The sequence below is a fragment of the Jaculus jaculus genome, chromosome 9 (genome assembly GCF_020740685.1).
Source record: "Jaculus jaculus isolate mJacJac1 chromosome 9, mJacJac1.mat.Y.cur, whole genome shotgun sequence".
Lineage (NCBI taxonomy): Eukaryota > Metazoa > Chordata > Mammalia > Rodentia > Dipodidae > Jaculus > Jaculus jaculus.
The window spans coordinates 86,250,192-86,273,041 of NC_059110.1; the positions used below are offsets into that span (position 1 = coordinate 86,250,192).

Here is a 22,850-nt window from a genome sequence, read left to right on the forward strand (position 1 = left end):
TCATCCTCAGGGCCCTCGGGTACCAGGATAGGTTGGAGAGAGGTGAGGAGGGGGTTGCTCTACCTCTAATAGAGAACGGGTTAGAACCTTCCACCTTGGCAGGATGCTAACGGAGGAGGGTGGCAAGCTCGGCCGGGTTATAGGCACCGCGGGAGAGCAGGGGCTTATGTGCCCACATTAGTAGGGCAGTCCTTCCCCACGGCTGGCGGGGCGGCGTGGAAGCCGGTGCTCCTGGCACTGGGTCTCTTCCGCGCCTGTGCTCGAGACTTTACGGTAAGCCTCTCCTCCCGCGCCCCCGCCCCCAGCTCCGCGCGGCGCTTCCCGGCGCCGACGCCAGGCGCTGGCCGTGGTGCTGATTCTGTCGGGTTCTGGCGGCGGCGGCGGCGGCCACGCTCGCTCTCCCGGGTCCCACCCGGCTCCGGCCCCCCGCGCCTACGCCGAGCCGAGCCTCTCCGCCCTACCGCCGTGTCCCCAGCCCCGGGGCGCGGCCGTCACCCGCACCATGCGCACGGCAGCCCTGCTGCTCCTGCCCTCGCTGCTGGCGCTCCTGGCTCACGGTAAGGGACCCGGGTGTCCGGCCACAGGACGCGGGGAGGGGAGATCGGGCGAGGACTCTCCCAGGGGTAGGACAGCGGGATCATCCCGGGGGGGCCGGGAGACCCGGGTTCCAACCTGAGCCAGCGCGTCCCGCCGGTTGCGCTGCCACCCTCCACCACCACCACCCCACCCCCCGGCGCCGGCCGAGCCGGGCGGGGCGCAGGCTCCGCGGGCGGGAAGCTGCCGTGGCTCCCGCCATTCGCGCCCGGCCGAGACCTCGCCTTTAATCATCTCCCCGGATCTAATGGGATTTCTCTGCTGCAATTCATCACGCCACCCCCTCCCTCCCCGCACACCCGCGCTCGCCCGCGCGCTCCTCGCTCCACTCCGGGCGTCGAGGGGGGCGCCGGGGCGCGCGCGGCCGGGGAAGGGGCCGGGGGGACGCGGGACGCCCAGGCCGGGACGGTCCCGTCCGCAGCCGCCATCCTGCCTTTCCGCCTCCGCCGTCCGCCAAACTTCGCTCGACTTTGACGCGGGTTCCGGGGCCTCACTTAACCTGATTACGGAGGAACCGGGTCGGATGGTGGCAGGACCTGGGGTCGCGATGTCTCCCCTTCCGCCTTGCCACTGTCGTGCCAGAATTGGAACCTGGGGCACAATTGCGTGGGAAATGTTCGGGACCCCCGAGGCCCTCTGACTCTCCCCTGGGGCGGCAGCGAATGAAGTCCTGGGATAGACTGTCCTCCCCAAAACGATGTTTTCCTTGAAACACACACACACACACAGCCTCCTGCGGGTCTGCCCTCATGCCGGGCTGGTGGCGGAAACCCACCCGGTACCCCAGAGTCCAGTTCCCAACTTCATTGGTCTCGTCCAGGGAAGCCTGGCCTTGAAGTAGGCAGGAGGGAGTTTGGGGGAAGGAACGAGGCTCAGCGCTCCGGAGCAGGAAGGTATGGGCGTCTCTTCTGGATTTGCCATCCCAGCTCCTTTGAGCCGTCTTCGAGGCTGCGAATGCTCACGTCTTTTCCCGCGCCTACTGGTCTGCGAAACCGCAACTCGGAGATGGGACCCGCGGTCCCTCGCCATCTGGTGATGGCTCATAGCGCCTGATGCTGAGAGGGTAGGAGGAGGGGTTTCCAGCCACAGCCCCCCCCCCCCCGCCCCATCCTCACTGGCCTCTTTGGAGGTCAGGGCCGAGCTGCCAGAGCTGACCTCCTACACCTCGGCGGTTTGTTTGTTTGTTTGTTTTTCCGTTCTACCACCCCGTTGGCATAGAAGCACCCACCTCTCTGAATCTCTAGCAGTCCTCAAAGGCAGTCGCTGTCCTTGCACAGGCACCGGGCTGCCCATCCCAGGTCTTCCTACATCCGGAGAAAGTTGAAACCTTGTGCTCACTTTGCCAGGAGGAGTCAGAATCTCACAAACCCCTCCTCAGGCCGGAAGGAATGAAAAGAAACCCATTTCCTGGCCCAGAAGTACTGGGATGTCCCTCCGATTTCGGAATCTGGCATGAGGGTCTGGCCACAATCCTGGCTTTGGACAGCTACCCTGGAGCACAGAGCCTTCGTTTGTTCCCCCCTGGCTCGCAGTAGGAATCCCTGTCTGATGGGTGTGAGGGTTTGGTGTGTGCGTGTAGTGTGGATTCCGGGCTGTCTGCACTTCGGGAGCTCGGAGTGTTGGGCAGCACCTCAGCAGTGAGGCCACCAGTGTGCAGGGGCGGCCTCTGCCAGTGTGCTAGCTCCCCGTGGGCTGGAGAGAGACGGCAGCGCTCGGGGGGTCAAGGTTAGTGTGCCTGGGACAGCTGGAGGTGTGGGGGTGTGGAAGTGTGAGTTGGGAAGAATTTGCTCACTCTGCTGGGAAGTCTGTGTGGCCGGAGCCAGGGTCCCTCTGTGACTTAGACCATCCGGTGCCTGTGGGGTCGCCTTGTGATGGGTTTGGGAGGTAGAGGTATGACTGTTGGGGAAGATATTTATTTCCTGTCCTCAAGCGAGAGGATTTGGGGTGGAAGCAGTGTCAAGCCGGGCAGATTACAGCCTGGACTTGGAGCTGGACCCTCCCTCTTTTAAGCAGGATGGAAGGTTCAAGTCATTAAGGTATTAAGTCCTCTCGTTGGGGGTGGGGGGCAGTTTATTTTGCCATCTGGGATTCCTGGAGACTTCAGTAAAAGGGAGCTTTGAGAAGTAAAGGTCTCGGGCTGTGAGCCTTTTAGCTGGGGGGAGGGGTGAAGAATGCTACTTCTCACAGCCTAGAAGCCTTACAGTCCTCACAGGAGGGACTCAGGCTGCAGAATGCAGCCAGGCATGGCCCAGAAGCTGCCGGACTCCTGGGAGAGTGTGTCCCTGAAGGCCATAGAGACAGGCTGAGAGCACCCCGCCCCTTAGGGTCAGTCCCCTATTCCTTTCTCTAAAACCTTCCAGGCACAACTGACTCCGGGCATGAGGGGCATTGCAGATCATGGGATGTCACGGGAGGTATTAGAGCCGACTTGCCACAGTGAGGAAAGCAGCCCGTGCAGGAGGCGCTGTGCCTGCCCTACCCTGGCCTGCTGTGGCAGTTTAATGATTTTTAATGAGCAATTACCTTTAGTCATTCTCCTAATTTCTGAATATCAATAAAGTTAATTAAACTCTGCATGTGTAAGTGTGGCCTGGGGAGACTGTGAAGGTGGAAGCAGCTGGGGCTGGGTGGGATTAGATCTTCTGGGTGGAGGCTGCCTCCACGGCTGTGCGGCCTTGGACCCAGGGCTCTACCTCTCTGAGCTCTCTTGAGAGTGTGAAGGGAAGAGGGGGCCTGGAAATAGCAAGTCTCCCTTCTCACTCCGCCAGGAACTGGGGATGGTATCTGGGAGGTAAGGACAGGTGGAAAAGGGAAGGGCTTGGCTTCCAAGATCCCCGCCGCTTCAAGGGTTAACAAACCAGGGCTGTCTTCACCGAAAATGATAATTGCCGCTTCCAGCTGGATCCTCCCTTGGTGCTGGCTTCTGACAGCACATTCTTGACTCAGGGGGGCTGTTGCAAAAGCCACCCTATGCTCTAGTTCTTAACCTAGCTCTTGGGGATCAGGGCAGTACCCGGGACAAGGCCCCAGGGAATATAGCCTGGATTCTACTCACAGCCTCAGAGGCTGACATAGCAGTCAGGAGGCCCCGCAGGGCTTCTAAGGAGATTGCCCCAGAGGAGAAGTCAGAGTTGGCTTTTTGCCCCTCACGGGCCTAAAGCACATCAAGCTTGGCAGGTCCTGGCGGCCATCCCAGCCTTCCCAGCAGGGTGGCAGCTTAAAATGCCTTGAGGATACTATGGGGCACTAATGGGGAGCAAGGAGACAACGGGGCTGGCCTTAATTAGAAACTGAGCTTTCATGCCCCCTTCTATGTTGGCCTGAGCAGGAGGGCATACAGAAATAGCCTGCCTCCCACCCTGTGTTTTCATCCAATCCTAGGCCCTCCAGCATCCTCCAATCTCCTCCAGCCCTTCTTGTCTCCAATTCTCTTAGCTCCATGATGCCCATCTGCCAGGCTGGGCCAATGTCAGGAATCCTGCACCCACACCAGGGCAGCACTATCAGAAAGAGGGTACAAGGCAGGGATGAAGGAACCTCTTTGCTCAGATGGAGCAGAGAGCCCAGCCTGCCAAGTGGCTTCAAAGTATGTTCTTGGCTTCGCTGGCTGGGCCTCTACTCTCTGGAGCCTTCAACATAAGTTTGCACCAAGTTCATGGTTGCCAAGCCTGGCCTCTCAAGGACAGGGTGGGAGGAGCAGGTTCTATAAGTAAGAGGCACCTGGGAGAGGCAAAGCTGCCAGCCCTGCTCCGCAGCTATGAAGTAGAGAGCAATACTAAGAGGTCTCCAAGGCCAGTTCCAACAGGAAGCAACATCATTCCAGAAAGATGACTAATCCAACCAGGTTGAAGAAATTTCAGCATCGGTTTCCCACACTAGTTCTCAACAGCTCCCAGGCTCTTGATGTTCCTCCTGTCTGAAATTCCTTCCTCTTCCTGAGCCAGTCTGGCTCACTGTGCCTCATGCTCCAGGTATGGCTTAGCCGGCACTGTGGTAATTCTCATCATGCATGTACTCTGTGGTGTCTCAGGAGAAGTCTGGCCTGTCCTCCAGCCCAGGCAAGAGGACTTTCCCATGCTCCTACGATCCATTTGCTTCTCCCATTAGGTATGCATCTTGTTGGGTCATGAGCTTTGCCGGGTTGCTTGATGCTCCTGTGACTGGCAAGACTGAATTCAGAAAAGAGGACAGCAAGTCTATTTTGCTTCCCTCTTCCCCCATATATCTTGGGCAGCCCTATTTGGGAGAAGCTTAGGGTCAGCTGCCTGGTTATAATAGAGTGATGGGCCCAAGGCAGCTGGGACTGCATCTTGAAGCTGAGTCTGCGTAGCAAGCACACTATTTTTACATAGATTGTATGTTAGAATTTTTTCCCCCTTTCCTAACAGTTGGCCAATTATCCTGACTGTAAATTATAGCCTTTACTTAGTTTTTTTTTTCCCTTCTACAAATTAAGCTGTCATGCCATCAGCCTGAGGTGGGTTGGGGGTGGGGTGCTGATGGCCATTCTTAATGGGGTAAAGCATCTCCCCAGTCATCACTTAGTGCCATCATTGCTGTGTCCCTAGTGGCACAAGGCCTCACACATGGCACACAAGAAAGGCATGGTAGTAAACCTTTGGGAATTGCATGGGCAGAAATCAGCACAGGTAAGCATGGGGCCAACTTTCCTGAGTCCCCTCCCTGCTGTCTGAGACGGAAGATTTGCTTGAACTGAGCTAAGGGAGTAAGTAAGGGAGGGGCAACCCATGTCCATCTGAGCTTCAGATCCCATCATACAGCTTGGAGAGATCAACATCGAGCTTTGAGAGTGACTCTGAGCCTCCACACCCTCAGTATATAGAGAGGTGTGGACTAAGAGTCATCTAGAACAGGGGCTGAGGAGATGGCTCAGCAGCTAAAGGCACTTGCTTGCAAAACCTGATGGCCTGGGTTCGATTCTCCAAGACCCACCTAAAGCCAGATGTCCAAAGTGGAACATGTGTCTGGAGCACCTTTGCAGTGGCACAACACCCTAGTATGCCCATACTCTCTCTCTCTTTCTCCCTTCCTCTCTAATAAAATAAATAAAAATATTTTTTAAAAAAAGAATCATCTAGAACACAATTCAAGCTCATGAACCTCTCTTAGCTCCACAATATAGAACTAAAGAAAGAATAAATGAATGAATGAAAGAAAACCAGCCAGGCGTGGTGGTTCACGCCTTCAATCCCAGACCTCAGGAGGCAGAGGTAGGAAGATCATCATGATTTTGAGGCCACCTTGAGACTACGTAGGTCAGGCTGGGCTAGAGTGAAACCCTACCTTGAAAAGCCAAAAGAAACAGAAAGAAAGGAAAAGAAAAGAAGTAAAACAAGCCATCCTGTTTTACAGAAGTAAAAATAGCCATCCACGAATCATTCACTCACTCATTTACACATTCCACAAACATATTTTAAAGACCTTTTTTTCCTTTTTAAAAATTTTATTTATTTGCAAGCAGAAAGAGATAGAAGAGCAACAAATAGAGGGAATGGGCACACGAGGGCCTCTAGCCTCTGCCAACAAACTCCAGATGCATGTGCCACCCTGTGCATCTGGCTTTACCTGGGGACTGGAGAATTGAACTCAGATCCTAAGGCTCTGAAGGCAAGTACCTTAACTGCTGAGCCTTCTCTCCAACCCAAGGCCTTAAAAATATCTTTAAATTTTATTTTATTTTATATTATTTTTCAAGGTAGGGTCTTGCTCTAGCCCAGACTGACCTGGAATTCACTATTTAATCTCAGGGTGGCCTCAAACTCATGGCAATCTTCCCACCTCTGCCTCCCAGGTGCTATGATTACAGGCATAAGCCACCATACCAGGCTTTCACAAACATATTAAAGGTATGAGGACCAGCCCAGGAACCCCTCAGAGACCTAGACGTCACTGATCAAATCTTTTGCACTAATTTTGTATTTAATACTCACAATAAGAGACTAGCTAGCCCCAGTTACAGACAGGAAAACCAAGTTTTAAAATATGTATGTTTATATATATATATATATTTATATGTTATATAATAATATTTATATTATATAAAAATATTAAATTAATATAGATATTAAATAAAATAAATATACATAATATATTTATATATTATATAATAATATTTATATTATATATAAATATTGGTTTTCAAGGTAGGGTCTCACTCTAGCCCAGGCTTAACCTGGAATTCACTCTGTATTCTCAGGGTGGCCTCAAACTCAAGGCGATCTTCCTCCCCTGCCTCTTGAGTGTTGGGATTAAAGGCATGCATCACCACACCCAGCTTTGTTTATTTATTTATTTTAAATTTTTATTTGAGAGAAAGGGGCAGGGAGAGAGAAAGAGAGAAAGAGAAAGAGATGGGGGGGGAAGAGAATGGACATGCCAGGGCCTCCAGCCCCTGCAAACAAACTCCAGATGCATCACCTTGTGCATCTGGCTTACATGAGTCCTGGGGAATCAAACTTGAGTTCTTTGGTTTTGCAAGCAAGCATCTTAACCGCTAAGCCATCTCTCCAGCCCAAAAATTGAGTTTTGAAGGAAATAAACCACTTGCCCTTGTACACACAGCCAGTAAATAGTAAGGATACTCCAAAGTGCCTGCCCATTTTGCAGTCTCACATCAGCCAGTACTGTGTCCCCTCCAGCCTAGAGCAGAGTGTTAGGACAAGCAGATAGAACCCAGGAGAACATCACTATCCAAATAATAATAGCAGCAACAATAACAGTAAATGTCTATTAGGAACCAGCTATATGCCAGGCTCACTACTAAGTGCTTTGTATACATTAGCTCACTGGCCCTCATATCATCTCCATGAAATGCAAACTATTACCTGCCTTTTATACAGCAAGTTGAAGCTCATATTGTTTGACAGACTCGAGACATAAATATCCTCTAAGTTTCTTGTAGTTCATTTCTGCTCTTGACGGTTGTTTCCCTGGTGATGTCTACTCTCAGTCCTTATTGTTACAGGTTATAGACATTTTATCTTGCTCTGTCCTCAGTGGCAAAGGAATAAAACATGTTGGCACAGAGGTCAGAAGCCTACGCTCCTACCTTTTGGGGCTTTGTGAAGGTGACTGAGAAGAACAGTCTCACCTGTTCTTCCTGGCTCCCCCACCCCCTAAGCCTGTGCTGAGGCTCAGCCCCTAAGTAGAAGGCCCAGGCCGGCCCCAGCTTGCCTCCTTTCCACCTGCTCACCTACTGTCCAGCTGCCCGCAGGCCATGGGAGGAGAGGATCGATGGTGCAGCTACAGGCTGAGTGTTGTTGACCATTGATTGTTGAGATTTCTCAGAGGGCTTGGGAGCAAACAAACCTGCCACGTCTCCAAAAACAATCCCGAGCTCAGGCTGCAGAGTCTGCAGCCTTGCTGGCAGGCCGTCTGGCAGAAAGAGAGGCGGGGAGGCGGGAAGTCCTGGCTAGGCCCAACAGGAACAAGGGGCTCTGCCAGAAGATGAGCAGAGCCGGAGTAGGTATGGGAAGGGGGGTAATGAGACACAGGGAGAATGCTAGTGTGAGACCTAGACCTGGTTTATGCCTTGACTCATCCCACCTCTACAGAATGCCATCCTGTCCTGTCTATTTCAGTTCTCCCACCTCCCCTTCCCTGATCACTCAGCTCAGATGACTCCCACTATCCAATAAACAGAAAATGCCACCCATCAAGAACCTAACCTGGGGCTGGAGAGGTGGCTTAGTGGTTAAGGCACTTGACTGCAAAGCCAAAGAATCCAGATTCAGTTCCCCAGGACCTACGTAAAGCCAGATGCATAAGGTGGCACATGCATCTGGAGTTCCTTTACAGTGGCTAGAGGCTCTGGAGTGCCCATTGGCTCTATATGCCTCTCTCTCTCTTTATTTATCCATATATCTACCTGCCCCCCTCAAATAATTTTTTAGAAAACAAGCCAGGCATGGTGGCACATGCCTTTAATCCCAGCACTCAGGAGACAGAGATAGGAGGATCACCAGGAGATGAAGGCCACCCTGAGACCACGTAGTGAATTCATGGTCAGCCTGGGCTAGAATGAGACCCTACCTCCAAAAACCAAAAAAAAAAAAAGAAAAGAAAGAAAGAAAGAAATACATTTTCCAAAAGGAATGGACAGAACCAAATTTATCTCATTCTACAACTGTTACCTCTTCCTTAATTTTCTAGGAATAGTGCTGCTTGCTAGGGATTATACTGTGTCCACTTGCAATGGCAGGAAGTCTTGGTGCACCTATTCATTCTCCTCTCTTTTTCTCTCCTTGCAAACAAATAAATAAAATGTTTTGGGGGTTTGTTTGGCTGTTTTATTGTTTTGTTTTGTTTTTGTTTTTGTTTTTTTGAGGTAGGGTCTCACTTTGGTCCAGGCTGACCTGGAATTAACTATGTAGTCTCAGGGTTACCTTGAACTCACAGCGATCCTCCTACCTCTGCGTGCTGAGATTAAAGGCATGTGCCACCACACCCAGCTAATAAATAATATCTTTTAAAAATTGGATCCAGGGCTGGAGAGTTGGCGTAGTGGTTAAGCGCTTGCCTGTGAAGCCTAAGGACCCCGGTTCGAGGCTCGGTTCCCCAGGTCCCACGTTAGCCAGATGCACAAGGGGGCACACACGTCTGGAGTTCGTTTGCAGAGGCTGGTAGCCCTGGCGTGCCCATTCTCTCTCTTTCCCTCTACCTGTCTTTCTCTCTGTGTCTGTCGCTCTCAAATAAATAAATAAGTAAATAAAAATTAAAATGCTTTATAAAAATTGGATCCAGGCATGATGGTGCACGCCTTTAATCCCAGCTCTCAAGAGGCAGAGGCAGGAAGATTGCCGTGAGCCTAAGGCCAGCCTGGGCTAGAGTGAGACCCTGCCTCAAAGAAAAAACAAAGCTTTTTTTGGAAGAAAAAACTAAGAGAAATAAGAACCTAGCCTGTTCATCCTCACTCAGTCATCCATTCTCTATTCAACAGCCCTCTACTCAGCACCCATTAAAAGCCGAAATACAACATAGGCCCTGACCTTAAGGAACTCACTTTAGAGAGAACTGCATTCTTAATAAATAAGCTCAGTTCTGACTGTCTCTCCAGTGGATCAAGGACTTGTGGTTTTAGTTGAATGGATCAAGATGCCAAATAGCATCTCCACAATCCAACTAACAGGCCTTCAAAAAGCAGGTTAACTCCTAGCTAGTTAACTACTGCTCTGGACCTCAGTTTCTCATTTGTTTTGTTGTTTTGCTTTGTTTTTTGAGGTAGGGTCTCACTCTAGTTCAGGCTGACCTGGAATTCACTACATAGTCTCAGGGTGGCCTCAAATCTACAGTGATTCCTCTACCTCTGCCTCCCAAGTGCTGGGATTAAAGGCACGCACCACCATGCCTGGTTCAGTTTCTCATTTGTAACAACAGAGCTCACCATCTGATTCTGGGAGGGCCTAGCAAGTCTCTGGGGTCCCCAGACCAGGCCAAGATGGGAATCTTTCGTCAAAACTCTTCCCATTTCTGCTGGGTCTGGGTGTCCCCCTAGCATTCAACATGACAGAGCTAGTTCAGAGTCCCTCCTGCATGTCACCAAACCAAATGTAGTATATAACTCAAGCTGTGTCTTTCCACCCCATGTAGTACAGTCCTCACTGGCTTAGCCAGAATCTGCACATCCCAGCATCAACCTCATCATGGCCCTCACTCCTCTCCCTTCCTGCCCACAGAATCTACTCTCACCTCTCTGGCCCCTTCCTCCAGCTGATCATTAGGCTGGAAGGGCAGAGTTTGGGTGGGCTCAGTAAAGGGTGCCCAACACCCTTATCCTCAGGTTACCTTTCTCCTTTTTGTTCCTGGCTCCTTGCTGAGGGCACCAAAGTAGACCCTACCCTCTCCCCACTCCCAGCCCACATTCCTCCATCCCCCTCCATCTTCTCCCCTCTCCCTCCCTCCTCCCTCTCAGCTCAGCAGCTGATCACCAGCTTCTTTGTCCCCTAAGCAGCCACCTGCTGAGTGTCTGGCCTGGATCCCACTAGCCAGCAGGTGCCTAGGGAGATTCCCCCCAGCCTGGGAGGGGGTAGCAGGCAGGCCGCCACACAGTGCCTATGGAAGGGGGAGGGAAAGTCCCAAAGGAAGAACCTGAACAACAGAGCAGGATCAGGGAGCCAGGACCCCAGGGTGTAAACCACATACCAGCTCCTGCTGGCTAGGTGACATGGAGTAAGTTGTATTGCCTCCCTGTGGCTCGGTTTCCTTGAGAATTCACAGTACCAGCATCTGATCCCACCACTTCCGTAGATAGTATAAGACAGGATCAAAGGAAATCGGGGGGGGGGGGGGGACTGGGAAGAGACCAGTCCAAGACTGGGAAGAACTCCACCCAAGGGGGGGGGGGGGAGGTTTCTCCAACATCCACAGAGAGCTATGGGGAACCAGAAGGGGTCCCTTTGTCTAGTAGTCAGATGGGTCAAATGGCCCAAGAGGCCAGGGCTGAGCTGTTGGGACAGAAACCAGGGAGTAAGCACCAACTCAATCAGGAAGATGCAACTCACAATGCAGAGGAACTGAAGCTGGGTTCTAAGACTCTTTACCGGGCACACTGCTCTGACAGACATTGTCCTAGACATCATCTATATCCAGCAAGAGGAGTTGAAACATCTGCCCCAGGAACTAGCAGCCTCCCTCCTACCGTGATCCTATTTTATGGCTGGTCAAAGAAACCAGAAGATGGACTGGAGAGATGTCTCAGTGGTTAAGGGCACTTACTTGCAAATTCTGGCAGCCAGGGCTCAATTCTTCAGTACCCATGTAAAACCAGATGCACAAGTGGTACATGTATCTGGAGTTCAGTTGCAACAGCAAGAGTCCCTGGTGTACCCATTCTTTCTCTCTCCTTGCAAATGAATAAATTAAGAAGAAGAAAAAAAGACACAGAAAGCCAAGCATAATGGTGCACTCCTTTAATCCTAGCATTTGGGAGGCAGAGGTAGGAGGATCACTGTGAGTTCAAGGCCACCCTGAGACTACATAGTGAATTCCAGGTCAACCTGAGCTAGAGTGAGACCTACCTCAGAAAAACAAAAAAAACCAAACCCCCCCCCAAAAAAAAAAAAAACTGGAAGAAGTGCTGGAGGTATAGCTCAGTTAGTAGAACATGCATGGTTTAATCCCCAACACTGTATAAATCAGGTTTGATACAGGTCTGCCATCACTGTAGCACCCAGGAGATTGAGACGGGAGGATTGTTGCAGTTCAAGACCAGCTTAGACTAGTCTCAAAAGTGAAAGTAAGAGAGAGAGAGCTTAGAGGAGCTTCACACTTTGAAAAATCAAAGAGCCCCTGATATCTCCAGGAAAAGGTGTGAAGGAGGGACCTGACAAAGCATACACAACAGAGGTCAACGTTAATGCCACATTGATTTACGTAGATTCCCTTCTCTTTCCCGTACTGTCTCTTCAATGCCCATCTCGTGACAGAGCCCTAGCCCTGCCTTACTGGCTCTAGTCCTCTCTCTCACTCATCCCTCTCTGCCTACAGCCCACGCTAAGAAAAGACTTGCTGCTTAGGTCAGAGCAGTGCTGCTGGGGCCCCAGCCGTAGGCTGATGCTCTAAACCAGGGACCTGCTGTGCCTATAACCCTGATGCTGCCTCTGGTGCTTCCTGGGCTTCATGCAGCAGAAACTGGAAGGGAGAGGAGAGGGAAGCTTAGCTCTCTCAGTTCAAGGTGTCCACATATCCAATTTAGTAGGGTCCTTAGAAGTCAAAGCAAGATGCCTGAGAGGTTTGGAGGCTGGGCAGCTGAGTCTGCCTGGCAACCTGAGATTCTGGGAGGAAGAAGCTTAGACAACACAGGTAGCCTTGGCTGTACATGCCTACGTGGCTGTCCACCTGTCCTGGGTGCCAGTACCCTGTCTCTGCACGCCGAGGAAGTGGCCTGCTGTAGAGCACAGCATCCCCCAGCTTGGGCTGCTCTCTGGCTCCATTTTCTTTCTCCCCAATCTTGGGTTCCACTGACCCCTCAAGGAGACTCATAGCTGGACTCTCTGCTGCTCTTCTACACTCCTCCCCTCCCCCATTAAGGACTGCTAGGGAAGTAGAGGGGCAGGTCTAGCTTGGGAGCCTAACAGGCCACAGTACTGGGCAAATGAGAGCCCTCCCATAGTCTCACAAGGCCACGGAAGCAAAGGGAGACTGGGTTACTCCACAGGTGGTAACCCCAGCCCACAGCAGGTTAAGCTCCATCCCACCTGCTAGAAGAAAGGTCAGGGTGCCCCCCCTCAGCTCCCTATCCCCACTCCACCAAGCCCAAAGGGAAGAGCCTGGGCTTCCAATGACACCTCCTTAAGCCATTTGGAGGTAGGCTGGAGCTCCTGGTCTCCCACCAGAAGCAAGATGGAGCTGGACTCCATTATCAGCAAGCAGAGAGGAGGGACACACTGGAATTAAATTATCCTTCCAAGTAACCGCTCTTGGGCTTTCTAGCAGGGGCTCAACTCTGCCCAGGAACCAACCACTATTAAGGCTCATTTCCTCCAAACCCTGGGGGATCTGGGACTCACCCTCATATCTACCCCCAGCTGCTCTGGACTCCAGCATGAGATGGGAAAATACAGAGCAGAGCATTTTCTCAGGTTTGAACCAAGACACCAAATAGGGGGTAGTACCAGCCTGCCTGCCTCAGAGTGCTATCTGCCTCTGCTCTCAGAAGCCTTTTGTTCCTATATCATTCCTTTAAAAAAAAAAAAAGTATATTTTATTTACTTATTTGAGAGAGAGAGAAAGAGGCAAAGAGAGAAAATAGGCATTCCAGGGCCTCCAGCCACTGCAAATAAATTCCAGATGCATGTGCCCCCTTGTGCATCTGGCTTATGTGGGTCCTGGAGAGTCAAATGAGATCCTTTGGCTTTGCAGGCAAACGCCTTAACCACGAAGCCATCTCTCCAGCCCCCTCACATCTGTCCTTTTATCGGTTTCTTGATCTCAGCCTCCAAGGGGTGTCTCTCAACTAGATCACTTCCCACAGGTTAAGCAGCTCTAACTAGGCTTCCTTACATGTGTGGGATGGGAACAACCATCAGATCATGCCAGTGAATGGCAAACCAGAACCTGACGCATAGCAGATGCCCCCTCCACTTCCATCCCTGTTCACCAGGAGGCTCCATCACACCCCAGGTCTGGACACCAGTAATAGAGGAGCTAGAACTGTCCTGTCCTACCCTCCTAAAGGTTTCCTAAAAAGTAGGACCCAAGTGCTGGGAAATATCAGACAGGGCCAGGCGTGGTGGTGCACACCTTTAATCCCAGCACTCAGGAGGCAGTGGTAGGAGGATCACTGTGAGTTTGAGGCCAGCCTGGCACTGCAGAGTCAGTGCCAGGTCAGCCTAGGCTAGAGTGAGACCGTATCTCAAAGAAAAAATAATTAAACACCAGACAGGCCCAGAGAGGGTGGGTCAAGCCCAGGGCCACACAGTCCGTTAGTGGGGGAGGCGCTGGCACAGTGGAGCCAGGGCTCTGATAAGCCTTCATGTGGCTCCTAAGACTCAGCTTCTATAGCTAAGAACAGACCTCCAGGGCCAGGGTCCACCTCAGCATCAAGGATATTAAGTACCTGGGTAGCCTGGAGTTCTGGACTCAGAGTCCCTCCTTCTGCAGCCTACCATCTTTTCTCCAGATACAGAAGACCAAAGCATCAGAGGGCAAAGGTGACAAGGTCAGGGTAAAGACTTTGACCCTCATGCCCAAAGTAAGTGAACTCAAAGCCCACGGAATCTTGGGACTCTCCAACTGATGACCCAGCTCAGAGGTGGACACAAGTGATGGGAATGACCTCAGTGGAGTTGGCCTTTGAACCTTGGGTGGGAGCTGGGAGGGGTCTAGGGAGGTAGCCGCTGTCCAGCCCTGACACTTTACAGCCCTGCCTTGCTAAGCTCATGGCTAAGAGGGACTGTCCTTGGCAGGTTTCTGGGAGTGGAACAGGAAGCAGAAAATGGAGGGAACAGCTGCTCCTCCCTAGATCAGGCCATGCTCCCTGGCTTTACTGCTGGACTAGCAGAGCGGTCCCTGCCATTGACTCCAGGGGAAATGGAATTCCTGCCTCCGCCGCCTCCCTGTCCTAGCTGGGCTGGCATTTCCACGCTTTGCTACTCGGGCCATATACTTCTGCCCTGTCACTACACGCCTGTTCCCTGGGACCAGCAGTCTGCCTAACACAGGGGTCTGGAGTAGCAGAGAGAAGAGTTCCTGCAGAAAGCCCTCTGTGAAGGAAAGAAGCCCAGCGCCACCTCTGCGCCTATTAGACCCCGGCTCTTCTGCCTTAGAGTAACTCACACCTGGGCAAGACTGACACAAAGGTGGGCTCTCTCCACTTGCTCCAGCTCATGCCAGAGGCCGGAACCACCTCTATGCTACCCCCCACCCCCCAGCCTCTCGGGCCCTCCCTGCAGGTCCCAGCCCCAGGAACCACTAGTGGGCATGCAGAGCCACGATCCCCCGGCTCTCCAAGGCCAGCAGGCAGACAGGAGGGGGAGCACAAGGCCGCAGGGGAAGGTGTTCAGCGCAGCAGGTGCTGCTGTAGCACAGACCTCATTAATCACCTCTCCAGCCCCCAGCTCTGCAGTGGCGAGACCATATTAGATTTTAAATTGGAAAGCAAAGAATGTGGCAGTTAGCAGGGAGCTCCCTCCACCCTGGGCCCCTGGCCACAACCTCACAGGAGAGTAGGAAAAGTGGGGTGAAATGGGCTAGCCCAACCACAGCCCAGAGCAGGTCCCCCACCCCTACCTACCCAGAGCCTGAGAGGCTGTACTGAACAGATAGCCCTGGAAAGGGTTAGGGTTAGGGTCCAAGGAGGGCAGAGTGAAAACAAGGGGACACAACTGTCATTATGGGGAAGAATGCACCCCTTCTTCTGGGACCTAAGGTCTTTCTGGGCTTGTTCCAGGAGCAAAAAAAAAAAAAAAAAAAAAAAAGGTAATGACCAGTGGCCTGTGAATGCGTTTGTGTTGCTCACAGAGACACATGACCAAGCTACAAATGCAGTAAAAATGTTGATTCCAGCCTACGGAGCTACCTACCAGAGCAGATCCAGTCTAAACCCTTTATCGCCACTTAACCTCCAGATGAACGAGGATCTCCCCTTTGCCTCTCAGCCTCGATTTCTTCACATGTAAAAGATAAAATATTGATTTCAAGCACAAGAGGCAGCCAGCCACTCTGGGTAGTAAACAGTATTTTTGGAGGTTCATGCCGGGCCCACAAGAGTGCCTAGTAAATGTGAGTACCCTATTCTGGCCCTGCCGCTGGCCAGTTGCTCTGGGACACCCTCAGGAGCCCTGGGGTAGGAGCCATGCCAGATGCCCTGCCCTCAGCTGCTGACTGGACAGCGTGGGAAGACAGTAGAGCAGAGACGGGATTCCCACGGAACGCACGCGCCTGGACGCTGCCTGGGCCAGATCACGTGAGGCCAAATGATGCACCCATAAAGTCAAGGTCCTCATCAAGCAGCTCTGCCCCAGCTCTTAAAATTGCCCATCAAGTCTCCAACCCACAAAATGCCAGTGGTAGGCCTGGAAAGCCAAGATTATCAAAGGAGGGAACAGCTAATGTGCCCAGCTCTCCTGGGGCCTTCGTGAGGAGCCTGAAGCAGTTGAAGGGCTCCTTGTCATCTTCCCTGCTCATCCTCAGCTCCCCGTTCTCCAGGCCCACCCAAAGGGAAGGAGGCCCTATCTCAACTTGTCCAGGCTCGCCCCTCCTGAGAGGAGATGAATACTATAGGTGGGGAAATGAGGCTGTGAACCCTGCATTTATCATTCCACGTGGCAGCTACTAACCATGTGTAAATGCACTGACATGAAATCAAGCTAAAATTCATGACCTCATCCTTATTCATCACGTTGCTTTTTCTTTCTTTCCTTTTATTTATTTATTTATTTGGATGAGAGAGAGGGCACGCCAGGGCCTCCAGCCACTGCAAATGAACTCCAGACGCATGTGCCACCTTGTACATCTGGCTTACATGGGTCCTGGAGAATCGAACCCAGGTCCTTTGGCAACTCCTTAACCGTTAAGCCATCTCCCCAGCCAGCCCCCTCCCGCCTTTTTTTTTTTTTTTTTTTTTTTTTTTGAGGTAAGGCCTTAATCTAGCTTAGTCTGACCTGAAATGTATGTAATCGCAGTCTGGCCTTGAACTCACAGCGATCCTCCTGCCTCTGCCTCCCAGAGTGCTAGGATTAAAGGTGTGCACCACGCCTGGCTTCCTTTTGATTTTTCTTTTGCAGGACTGCGGATCAAACCCAGGCCCTTGTGCATGGTAGGCAAGCAGTTTACAACTTGGCTACACCCCCACCTCCTGAGCTACCTTCTTAAACGCACAGTTATGAAATAATTCCATCATCACACAAAGCTCTGTTGCAGTGCTGCTTAAGGGTTAAGCAACATGCGTCCATCTGATAACTTTGGGGCCTGAGCTGCCCTGGGTCTTAGTTTCCGCAGCTGTTTGCTGTGTGTCCTTGGAAAAACCTTCTGGGCTCAGTTTCCTCCTGGGTAAATAAATGTCAGGTGGGAGGTGGGGAAGAGATGTTCATAGAGGTGACAAGGGTTCAGGTTCTGGAATCCAGCCACTTCACCTGGAGCCTGGCCAGGAAGAGGCGCCCCTGATCATATCTTCAGTCTAGATTTGATTGGACTGACAGGGGCTGAGCTGGAAAGAGAGCAGTGACAGGTGATGGGAATGGCTAGTGATACAGGAATAGGGTAGCCTGGGTGGGGGCCCACCAACCTGCCTGGCAGACACTCCCCATCAATTGACGGTTGGAACTATGCTGGGGCACTGTCAAGGGCAGCTGTCCATCTTCTTCCTGCTTGATCCACCCCTGCTGGCCAAAAACCAGGCACTTTGGAAAGCAAGGTAACTTGTAAGTGTGCATACACGCAAATCTGAACTTGGAAACTGTGCGCCCTGAAGTCACCAATTACCAAGCATAGCACCAGGAACCAATATTTATGGACCAAACTCTGGGATAAGTGCTTCCTGACGCTGGATCCTTGCTCACAATACAAGCCATAAAATGTGCTTAGGGCCCATCAGGAAGCGCCCTAGGGAGTCAAAGGACAACCAGATAGGGATAGCTCCCCAAAGGGAGGAAAGTAGTTGGGCCTTGAGGGATTAGTAGGTTTGGAAGAGACAAAAGAAGGGAGAGAGAGAGAGAGAGAGAGAGAGGGAGGGAGGGAGGGAGGGAGGGAGGGAGGGAGGGAGGAAAGAGAAAACACAGCAAGAGGGTGAAATCACAGGCTGGAGACTTGGCTCAGTGTTTGAAGGCACTGCTTGCAAAGCCTAACAGCTCTGTTTCAACTCCCACATACAGCCAGATGTACAAAGTGGCCCATGTGTCTGGAGTTGTGTCTGGAGTTCATTTGCAATGACAGGAGGCCCTGATGCACCTATACTCACTCTTTAAAAAAATAATTTATTTTTATTTATTATTAGAGAGAGAGAGAATGTGCATGCCAGGACCTCTAGCCACTGCAAATGAACTCCAGATGTATGCATCACTATGTGCATCTGGCTTACATGGGTTCTGGGGAATTGAACTTGGGTCCTTAGGCTTCATATGCAAGTACCTTAACTGCTAAACCATTTCTCCAGCCCCCCTTTTTTTGTTTTGTTTTTTTTTTTTGAGGTAGGGTCTCACTGTAGCCCAGGCTGACCTGGAGTTCATTATGTAGTCTCAGGCTGGCTTTGAATTTATGTGATCCTCCTAACCTCTGCCTTCGCAATGCCAGGATTAAAGGCGTGTGCCACCATACCTGGCTCCTCTTTCTCTCTCTCTCAAGTAAATAAATACATTTTTAAAGGATAGTAGAATCACGTGAGTACTGTGGAAGACACTTGTTCTGGCCATGAGAAGTCCCTCTGAGCTCTGTGTGCACCCCAACAACTGCTCCTCCAGGACATACTTCTGTTTCTCCACCACCAGCAGCTGTTGGGTTCCCCACATGGATGGCCTAGTGTAAGAGCATCCAGGCTAGTGTGGAGACAGGAGGACCAGGGGCAGTAATCGGCAGAGCTGGGGTGTGGGTTCTAATCCTAGGCATGGCCACTCATTAGCCATGATACCTTGGGTGAGTTGATTAACTACTCCTATAATATTCATCTATTGGGATAAGGTCCCAGACTTCCCTGGAGAGAGAAGGGTGAGGGATCTGAGGGTACCGTTATCACACAGGAAGTACTGAGGAAGTGGATGGCAGCTGTCCTGGTCCCACTGCCAGGCTCCAGACTACAGCAGACAGAATGGGTCCTTTGTGGTTCTCTCATAGCTTGAGTGGCTTTGGAAATGTCACATCCCAACTTTGGGCCTCAGTTTCCCCATCTGTAGTATGGCGTTACACTGCCACATTGCCTTCCCTGTCAGTGCATGCCGTCAGACAGCAGCAAACCTACTTCAGACACTACAATCAGTGGGGGTGATTATTTTAGAAGCACATACAACCGGAAGCCTCTAGAACTGGACCTCAGGGCTCTGCCAGCCTCTAGCCGGAGCCTTGGTACAGGGGGAAGGCTGAGCTCCTGTTACAGTCATCGTCACTGTGGAGACTAGACTCTGGCCCAGGGGCACCCAGGCACTCTGACACCCAGGGCCTCCCTTCTCTCCTTCAAACTCTGGGATAATAGGGGTCTTCGGGGCCAGGCCCTCACTAATCCCCTATTAAAACTTGAAAGGGGCCAGGCAACCTCCAGAATAAACTCATTAATTTTTATGGTATAATAAATGGATCCCATTAAATTCTCATTCTCCCACTGTCTGGCCAGCTTAACCTCTGGTACCCAGAGGAGTGGGTTTCCTACCAGCAGCATCCCCCAGGCTCCCCTGTACCCCCATGCTGTCATACCCCCTCCTCAAAGCAGAGTTAGCCCAGCCCTAATGTGGAGGGACTCACCTGAACTCGGTCCAGAACCTAGGGGCCCTCTCCCTCCACCGGTCCTTGAGACTTGCACCCTGCTGGGGTCCGCTTGGGCACCTCTTCAGGGACTGCAGAGTGAAGGAAGTCTCACCTACCCTAGCAGAGGATAGGGGCGTGGCCGGCAGGTGAAAACTGTCTACCAACAGAGTATTCCTCCCCAAATTGTGTCTTCCCTCCGCAGCCTAGGCGACCTGTAATGTTCAAGAACTGGGACCCAAAGCTTTCTGCCTGTGTGGTCCAGAAAGCTCTACAGATACAGAAGCAATAGCGCTGAGGGGACGTCCTTTGGTGGCACCATTGCCTGGCACAGAACAGAAGATCTCCCAGGAAGGGGCACTGCACCATGCTTCCAGCTACACTGCCCACCAGCCCTGTGACCCTGGGCCTTTTGAAGCTTCAGTTTACCCACCTATAAGACAGACTATAGCATCCACCTCGCCGAGGCTAAAAGTGTCCAGTCCCCCATCTCCATCCAGACTTGCCAGGTGTGGGGCACACCGGCTTTGACCTGCTCCCCCACCCCCCCCCCCCGCCTCTGGGGACGCCAGGACTGGGACTGGGGGAGGGGCTTCCAATCCCAAGAGAGGCCACCGAGGGCGGTGGCGCGGCCAGGAGGCGGAGCGGGAGAGAATCCACCGGGGAGGCATCGTGAATGGCTCATTAGTGCCGATGAAAGCCTTTTTTCATTTCGTCTAAATACTTTAAACAGGGCTCCCTCCGATGTCTATTTGCATAGCTTAAGAGCTAATGCGGGGGGAGGGCCCAGGCTGAGGCTGCCGGCAGGGCTGGGGTCTGCGGGGAAGCTCCCTGGCCGCCCTCACCCGTGGAGGAAGGTACTTCAAGGACCACACCTACTTGGAGGCGCAGCCCCAGCTATGGAGCCGCAGGAGAACCCCCCCCAACCCATGTGTCCTGGGCCTTCCTTAGCTTTGTCCTCTAGGAACCTGCCAGACCTTGAGGTGCTGCCCTACCATGATTGTTTCATGGGTGATATACATTTGTCACCCAGAAGTCTTCCAGAGAGAAGTCTTACCCTGAGAGCCAGCTCCTCCCTACCTTAGAGGCCAGCCTCTCTGTTGACTCGCTAGGACCCTGCTACCCATAGAGCTCAGACTCCGATGAGAGGTGATTTTGTTGTTGTTGTTTGTTTGTGTTTTTGAGGTAGGGTCTCGCTCTAGCCCAGGCTGACCTGGAATTCACTATGTAGTCTCAGGGTGGCCTCGATCTCATGGCAATCCTCCTACCTCTGCCTCCTGAGTGCTGGGATTAAAGGTGTGTGCCACCACACTTAAAAGGTGACTTTTAAGTAACCTGAGCCCAGAACCAGATCTGAGTGGCTGTGACCTGGTGGTGTTGAGAAATGTTGGAGCTACAGCTTGGATTCCAGGCTTTAAGCATGAAGTGAGGGCTCCCAGAGGTAGAAGCCTTCACAGGGTCCTGCTCACTCCTAACCTGCCGTGACTGGGTGCATCTGATATACTGAATTTAAATGGCTAAAGGGTTCACTGGCATGAACCTGGCTGGTCTGGAATGACTTGGAGGCCTTGAAGCTAGTTGGTCACAAGTTGCCTCTCAGCTATGTGACTGAGTTAAGTCCTAGGATTCAGGTTCTTTGTGGGCAGGAGAAAGATTCCTATCTCATAGAGTTGCTGTGTCAATCAAGTGATGCAAGGTCACTGGGCATGGGGGTAACCCCACCACTTAGGAAGTGGAGGCAGTAGGAATAGGAGTTCAAGGCCAGCCTTGATATGGTGAGTTGAAGTCTAGCCTGGACTACACAAAAACTCTGTCCCTCAAACAAAACAAACAAAAAACAGCCTTTGGAAGGTTAACACATGAGGATAAAAAGTTTTAAAAGCTACTGGGCTTGGTGGCACACTCCTTTAATCCCAGCACTTGGGAGGCAGAGGTAGGATCGCCATGAGTTCGAGGCCACCCTGAGACTGCATGGTGAATTCCAGGTCAGCCTGGATCAGAGTGAGACCCTACCTCAAAAAACAAAAACAAAAACAAAAAACAACAACAACAACAAAAAAGAAAGGTTTAAGAGCTGAGCATGGTGGTGCACATCTTTAGTCCCAGCACTTGGGAGCCACCCTGAGACTACATAGTGAATTCCAGGTCAACCTGGGTTAGAGTAAAACCCTACCTTGAAAAATAAAAATAAAAAAATTATTTGCAAGCAGAAACAGAAGACAGAGACCAACACAGAGAATGGGTGAGCCAGGGCCTCTAGTGGCTGCCAACCCCAGATGCATGTGCCACTTTGTACATCTGCCTTCACGTGTGTACTAGGGAATCGAGCATGGGTTGTTAGGCTTTGCAGGCAAGCATCTTAACCACTGAGCCTGAGACAGGGTATTCTTTTTTTTAATTAGTTTATTTGCAAACAGAGAGAGAGAGAGAGAGAAAAGACACAGAGAGAGAGAGGGAAAAAGAAAAGACAGAGAAAGAAAGAGGATGGGTATGCCAGGGCCTCTAGCCACTGCAAAAGAACTTCAAATTCATGGTGATCCTCCTACCTCTGCCTCCCAAGTGCTGAGTCTAAAGGCATGCACCATCACGTACCTGGCTGAGATTGGGTATTCTTTTGTTTATTTGTTTTGCTTTTGTTATTCTCTCTCTCTCTCTCTCTCTCTCTCTCTCTCTCTCTCTCTCTCTTTCTTTTTTTGAGGTAGGGTCTCATTCTGACCCAGGCTGACCTGGAATTCTCTATGTAGTCTCAGGGTGGCCTCGATCTCACAGTTATCCTACCTCTGCCTCCCGAGTGCTAGATTAAAGCACTTTGACAGTTCCTTCCGCTAGTCCCTGTATCACACTCTGCCTCTGTCAGTTCCCTGAATTCAGTCTAGGCACAGAAGCCCCTGAGTACCTTCCCCCCAACCCTAGGGGCATGTCACAGGCCCCCAGGCTTCTGCCAGTCAACCAGGGTGTCTGAAGATGCCTACCCAAAGACATAGTTTATCTCTTAGAGATTATCTCACCCTCTCTGTCAGTGGGTGGTGTGCACAGGGACCAAGTAGCAGCTGATTTTGGAATCAATTTGCTCATTTGATATGTTATCTCCATCCTATTTAACCAAGTGCTTGGTCCCCCTAGATAACACAATCAGCTCAATCGACGGTGACGGGAGGTGCCCATTAGATCTGCTCCATTGCCTAGCACCTACCTGGCTGCCAGCAGGAGAGCTGTGTCTGCTATGGTCACCTATCAAGACAGGATCTCCATGTGTTCACTGCTCATTCCCTCCTCCAGGAAGAGCCCACAGGTGCCCACTCTGGGAGCCATGGTCATTCCTTGAAAGGGACCTGGGACAAGGGAAAGCT

At 51.7% G+C, this 22,850-nt stretch overlaps 1 protein-coding gene across 3 annotated transcripts in view; it reads left to right on the forward strand.

The window, feature by feature from the left end:
• The first annotated feature begins 397 nt into the window (after positions 1 to 397).
• The window catches only part of Sez6 (seizure related 6 homolog), a 54,309-nt gene continuing 31,856 nt past the window's right edge, over positions 398 to 22,850 (forward strand). For all 3 annotated transcript variants that reach the window (XM_045159852.1, XM_045159853.1, XM_045159854.1), the window contains exon 1: positions 398 to 557. In XM_045159852.1, the coding sequence (XP_045015787.1) occupies positions 503 to 557 (55 nt within the window). In that variant the 5' untranslated portion in view covers positions 398 to 502. The remainder of the gene's footprint in view (positions 558 to 22,850) is intronic.